The sequence below is a fragment of the Cyphomyrmex costatus genome, unplaced genomic scaffold, assembly GCF_001594065.2.
Source record: "Cyphomyrmex costatus isolate MS0001 unplaced genomic scaffold, Ccosl1.0 scaffold343, whole genome shotgun sequence".
Taxonomy (NCBI): domain Eukaryota; kingdom Metazoa; phylum Arthropoda; class Insecta; order Hymenoptera; family Formicidae; genus Cyphomyrmex; species Cyphomyrmex costatus.
The window spans coordinates 41,238-48,352 of record NW_017277589.1 but is presented as its reverse complement, the minus strand read 5'-3'; the positions used below and the strand labels follow the sequence as shown (position 1 = coordinate 48,352).

The 7,115-nt window shown below is 38.9% G+C and overlaps 1 protein-coding gene across 1 annotated transcript; it reads left to right on the top strand.

Annotated features, from left to right (window-relative positions):
- Positions 1-1,833: 1,833 nt before the first annotated feature.
- Positions 1,834-2,364, top strand: LOC108776166 (uncharacterized). The gene has a single exon (XM_018542697.1). It carries the CDS (start codon positions 1,834-1,836, stop codon positions 2,362-2,364), a length of 531 nt encoding a protein of 176 aa, XP_018398199.1.
- The last annotated feature ends 4,751 nt before the right edge of the window (positions 2,365-7,115 follow it).

Below are 7,115 nucleotides of genomic sequence, written 5' to 3'. Positions count from 1 at the left end.
AAGGCGCGACTTCTATGTCGACGATCTACTAACCAGTGCAGACACCATCCAAGAAGCCGAGACTCTTCGAGATGAAGCGATCGAACTACTGAGGCTAGGCGCATTTGAGCTTGGAAAATAGGCTTCCAACACCCCAGAATTGCTGGACGCAAAACCCAATAAAAATGACAAACCTGTTGTCATCGACGACGACGAAAGCGCTCACATCTTGGGGATCAAATGGAACGCCAACACAGACACGTTACATTTTTCATACGATCCTGTCATGTCACATGACGCAATTTCAAAACGGAAAATTCTATCGGACGTTTCCAAATTATACGATCCGTTAGGCTTACTTGGTCCGATCATCGTCATCGCCAAGTTAATACTGCAAGATCTCTGGCGAGCATCGATTGGGACGAGTCAGTTCCTCAGAACTTACACGTACGATGGATCACCTTCAAGTCGCAGTTGACGGAGCTCAACCGACTAGCGATTCCCAGACGTGTCAAATACAGCATTGACCGTCGACATATACAAATACATGGCTTCTGTGATGCCAGTCAAAATGCATATGGAGCCTGCGTGTACATACGGATTGAGCTCGATGTGAACAAGTATCGTTCAGAACTTTTTTGCTCCAAATCAAGAATTGCGCCGTTGAAGGCTGTATCATTGCCAAGGCTGGAACTATCTGCAACGCTTCTACTGGCATGGCTGATGGACAAGGTTCGATTGTCAATAGATACGTCTGACATCAAGGTGTATCTATGGTCGGATTCAACAATTACATTGAGCTGGATATCCTCAGAATCACGCAAGTTTTCAGTTTTCGTCGCAAACCGCATAGGGGAAATCCAACGGTTGACTCAAGCGACGGATTGGCGACACGTACCGTCCGGTCAAAATCCAGCCGACTTACTTTCACAAGGTTTAAATCCAAGCGATTTAATTCATGCAACCACTTGGTGGAAGGGTCCCGACTTTCTGCAACACAATGAGATTTTCTGGCCCGCCAATCAATTTTTACGTCAGGAGGACACCTCCGAACTTCGAAAAATATACGTTAACATTGCAGTCGTTGACACCAGCGTCATAGAAGACATACTCAACAATCATTCAAACCTTGACAGAGCCTGTCGCGTTGTGGCATATTGCTTGAGGTTCTTGCGAAGACCTGCAGGCATTACAACACATTTCATCTCTCACGAAGAAACCACGGCAGCATTGCAACTAATGTGTAGGATTGTGCAACAGCATTCCTTTCTCGAGGAGTACAAGGCCTTGAGCAGCAACAAGAGCCTCAATACATCCAGCGGGATTTTGACACTCAATCCATTTTTCGACGATGGATTAATTAAAGTTGGAGGCCGATTAAAACATTCAAATCTAACACAGGTCGCGCGTCACCCGGTGCTGCTGCCGAAAAATCACGAACTATCAAGACGAATCATCACGCAAGCGCATGTGCGTAGCTTACATGCCGGCACCCAGGCTACGATGGCCGCCGTCCGACAACAATTTTGGCCCCTAGCATTGCGATCTCTAACACGAAAAATCATTTTAAAGTGCGTTAAATGTTTTAAGTTTAAGCCTGTTCATTCAGAAACCATTATGAGCTCCTTACCCCCTAGTCGCATCACCGTTTCCCGACCATTCTCGTATTGCGGCGTGGACTACGCCGGTCCGTAACCCTACGAGAGGGGAACGCAGAAACGCGCTCACTCACAAAGCATACATCGCCATGTTCGTATGCTTCGCTACTAAAGCGGTACACATAGAACTAGTCAGTGATTTAACCACCGACACGTTCTTAAAAGGTTTATATCGCGTAGAGGGAAGCCTTCCCACATGTGGTCAGACAATGGCACTACCTTCGTAGGTTCCCGTCATCGTTTGCGCGAATTCTCTAATTTTCTTGAAAAAGAGTGCATACAAAATGAAATCCAGTTATTTTTGCACGAACAGCGAATAACATGGAACTTCATACCATCCAACGCTCCACATTGTGGAGGACTCTGGGAAGCCGCGATAAAGTCTGCAAAATTCCACTTATATCGCATAATCGGCAATGCTCATCTAACTTTCGAAGAGATGCAGACTATTTTATGCGATGTAGAAGCGATATTAAATTCACGGCCCATCGCTCCATTGAGCGAAGACCCCAATGACCTCGCTTATTTGAGCCCCGGACATTTTCTAATCGGCACTACCGTAGACAGTTTTCCTTGCCACGATTTGAGCGACATAAGCGAAAATAGGCTCGTTCGTTGGCAACGCGTAGAACAATTGAGGCAACATTTCTGGCGACGGTGGAGTTCAGAATACCTCCACACCTTACAAGCGTGTTCCAAATGGAAGATTAGCAAGGGGATCAATTAAAGATCGGTCAAGTCGTACTAATAAGACAGTAGGGGTTACACCCTCTGCACTGGCTGTTAGGGCGCGTACAAGGCGTCCATCCAGGCACAGACGGCGTTGTAAGAACCGCTGAGATAAAAACAGCAAAGGGCATTCTTACGAGACCGTTAACTAGAATAGCGATATTACCTATAGATGACTCCAGTGATAAACGCTAGACATCAAATATGTTCTGTTTTCGCGCACAACTTTATCATGTTATTATACTCAACTTAGGTTAAGCACATCAAAATTGTTTGCGTTTGCACATATCAAGCATGCAGCGTCGCACATTTTGTCAACTCTCAACGTTAATTCGTTTCTAACTTCATAAGGCTCTGAGAGCTTGCGTTGCGGTGACGACCAGTTGCCGTTTCCTTTTTCTTGTTTCACCATTCGTTTACATTTTGCAAGCGGAGCCTTTCAAGGGCGGCGGCGTTGTATAATAATTAGTCAAACTTTCATTATTTACTTCACGTTCTCATAGTTTAAAGCATAAGCTATGTATTATTCACCGTCCGCGAGGATTGTATTCGCGGCATGCACGGTCTCGCGTCATGATCGCATGTCTAATTGCTTTCGGCGCGACACGCATTATTAGAGAGGGCGTACAGAGCTCTCGTGTACGTACAGAGGGAGTACAAGTCCGTTTTCCGTTACGACAACAACGAAAGTTTTCGAGAGCATTCGACGTGTGATTTCCTTCGCTCCAACACAGTTTTGTATCCCAGTGAACGGCAATAAATTTAATGTGAAATAAGAGGAAGTCAATTACTTTTCTCGACCACAATGCTACTGACGGATTACCCGGTGGCACGTGTGACGGGCACATACTCGTGGCGTCTCATTCGCCGTTTACTCAACACGAGATATTTTACACTTTATTTTGATACATATTGGCACAAAATGTTAAATAACTCGTAAACTGTTGACTTTTTGATTATCGTACCTTAATACTTTTGTGAACAAAATAATGAGATAAATCAAATGGTGTAAAGAAAACACATAGTTGCGTATTTAAAAAATTATCCATTTTGTATACATATTTTTTTTAAATCAACTATGTGTTTTGCCATGTCTACTGCCATGTCCGCCGAACGGAATAACTTGCAACATTTCATTGCCATATTGAATATTTATATGTGTGTAGTATACTTGCGACTGTCTGCACGTATTTGTACACATATACATTAGGGTGCCCAATTTTAATCGAAATTTTTTAAATTTTCGATGCCACCCCGTAAAAACGTTTATTTTGGTGTCAAATTGATGCCTAATTTTTTTCAGATTTTAAAAAAATTTTTTACAGGTCGAGCACGGCAGTTTTTTTATGAAAATTCCACTTTTTTATACTCGTAATATAGGTTAACATGGTTTTTACTTAAAATGTTACTCAAATATTCCAAGAACACACAAATACATCATGTACAGAAAAAAAGACATATTTTTCTGTGTGTTAGAACCCCTTAAGAGGTACAAACTTGTAATTTAAAGGAATGAAATGTTATAAAATGCCACTTAATTTGTTTTCCCAATAAAATTCAACCATAAAAAATTGTGTGCCACCTACAAATTCATTGAAAAAATATATGGAAAGACAAATAGGCGATCGGGGCAAATCGTGCCAGCACGGAATACTTAAAATTAACGCCATCAAACCTAACGCTCGGCAAAATTCTGAAAAAAATCCCTCTGAAAAAGGGGCGAATTTAATATCAATGAAGTACACAACAATTAAAACTTTAAACGGTCGGTTCATGCTCCGAACGACGTGCCAACATGAAACACAGAAAGTCACTACAGTGGCGTAGCGTGGACTAATATAGACGTGGGCGAAGTCGCATCAGCGAGGCCCCTTTTCTTTCGTTCCCAAGATCTTTCCAATAAATCTATCTTACCACTCATGACAGTGAAAAAGTATAAATGCGCGGTGGGAGAATATTGAAAAGCATATAGATTTGAAAAAAAGTTTTATTTTTTACAAAAGTAATGTTCTTCGGTGTTTTGCTTTACTGAAGTCCTCTAGTAAAGATTTGTAATCAATTTTTGCTGCTAAATCTGCTTCGATAGAGAGCAATGCTAACCCAGACAATCGCTCCTGCTTCATACTGTTCCTTAAGTAGTTTTTAATAATTTTTAACTTAGAAAAACTTCTTTCTGCGGAAGCTGTACTTACAGGCATAGTCAACATAATTCTAATAGCAATGTAAACATTAGGATAGATGTCTTCCAATTTATTTGTAACTATGTATTGAATCATCTGATGCAGCCGCCCGAATATGCTATTAAGCGACTCACTCACTCAAGTCACACGCGCCAAGTTTAAATAAGCGAAAGGCTACCGTGTCTTTAATTCTTTATAAAGCGTAAAACTGGGAGTTACGTTTTGTTATTATTATCTATTTCAGGTTCAGAAAAAACTGTATTTTCAGTTTTGTTTTGCCATTATTTGAAAATAATAACTACAGGCCACAAACAAACACGGTTTTAAAAGAGACAAAATTTTTTGGTACTTTAATCCAAAAAAATACTACATGTTGAAAGTTTCATTGATATACTATTTGAAACAGACGAATGTTATTCTATATCTATATATACTTCTATTCTGATATATATAGATATACCGTATCATATGTATCCGCCAATTCCGCGTCCGCAGATCCGCTCCATCTGAAGGCACCCTCACTGTTTTGTATTTTAAGTCTAGTGGCATCGCATCTAAAGAGGCCTCGCGTGGCCCCTTTAAGTGCGAGGCCGTGGGCGAGGGCCCACTTCGCCCACGCCTAGTTACGCTACTGAGTCACTAAACCATAATTCGCCGATATTCATACAATTAATGAACAATTAATGACAAAGAGCATATCTTGAAGACCAAAAACACAATAAAATAATATTGCAAAAAAAACGGGCCCTAAAATAACTAAAACATAAGGGAAATATGATGTTAAAGCAACATAACCCAATTCTGTCAAAAGTTAAATATTGTGTTTTTGGTCTTCAAGATATGCTCTTTGTCATTAATTGTTCATTAATTGTATGAATATCGGCGAATTATGGTCTAGTGACTTTCTGTGTTTCATGTTGGCACGTCGTTCGGAGCATGAACCGACCGTTTAAAATTTTAATTGTTGTGTACTTCATTGATATTAAATTCGCCCCTTTTTCAGAGGGATTTTTTTCAGAATTTTGCCGAGCGTTAGGTTTGATGGCGTTAATTTTAAAGTATTCCGTGCTGGCACGATTTGCTCCGATCGCCTATTTGTCTTTCCATATATTTTTTCAATGAATTTGTAGGTGGCACACAATTTTTTATGGTTCAATTTTATTGGGAAAACAAATTAAGTGGCATTTTGTAACATTTCATTCCTTTGAATTACAAGTTTGTACCTCTTAAGGGTTCTAACACACAGAAAAATATGTCTTTTTTTCTGTACATGATGTATTTGTGTGTTCTTGGAATATTTGAGTAACATTTTAAGTAAAAACCATGTTTTTTTAACCTATATTACCACTTACGAGTATAAAAAAGTGGAATTTTCATAAAAACTGCCGTGTGCGACCTGTAAAAAATTTTTTTTAAATCTGAAAAAAATTAGGCATCAATTAGGCTCTCTCATAATTTTCTAATTCCAATGATTTTAATATATATTGAAATGTATGATTAATAAAGCATATTTACATAAATAGTTTGTAATTTTGTTGCATATTTACACCACAATCGTAAATTAAAAACTACGAAATTTCAAATATTTTCATACGATCCGAAAACATCTGTGATTGGCTGACACGCTCGTGACGTCACGATACTACTTATTTTAAATTTATGCACTGTTATTACGTTAGAAATTAATTTATACGTTAATTGTCAACTCGTTATGAGCGAAATGGACGTAGGATTTATAAAAGCTGATTCCACAAATCTACCTAAAGTGGATGTGTTTATGGTATCCGATTTTTTAAGAAGAGATGACAGATACAGTGTAGGTGAAGGTAGAGGTGTAAAAACATCAATGTAAGTACATGTACATATATATTTATATATAAGTAAAAGAAAACTTTGAATGAGCACATTAACTACGTTATTGTATTAAATAATATATTTATTTGAAATTCAATTTCTGTTTCAGATCTGCTCGTGAAAGCTATGGCGATGCAGCCATAGGTTATGTTTGCCTCCGGAGAGAAGGTACATTGTGTACTGTCAAAGGTGAAATATGTCCGGAGCACAGAGTTCGTAGCAAGAGCTATGATGTATCTGTAATAGTGGATGAAAAAGAAAATGTTATCCAGGACGTGAAATGTCATGATTGTGCAGCATCATCAGGTAATTTGTAATATTATGCTCGAAGAAAAAAGTCAATAAAGTTTGTACAGCCAGTCGTATAGGGAAATGTTATGTACGGTGGATCATCGGAGGAAAAGTTGAAATGTAGAATATATGATATATATAATATATGTTTATGTATGTTTTATATATATTGTGACGTGACATTTTGTCAGTCACCCAGAAAAACGGCATAACGCGAGATCCTGGGTCCTTCAGGGTCAGCGGGCGAGCGCACAAGCGAATGTGCGACATTATTATTTAATTTTATTTCATTTTTGCGATTATTGTATTATTTAATTGATATTCTCTTTGTGCGATTGTTGTATTATTTTTCTTTTTTTCTTCTTGTCGCTATTTAGTTAAGTTTTAGTTAATATTAAGACGATCCTGAGCTCGGATTTTGCCG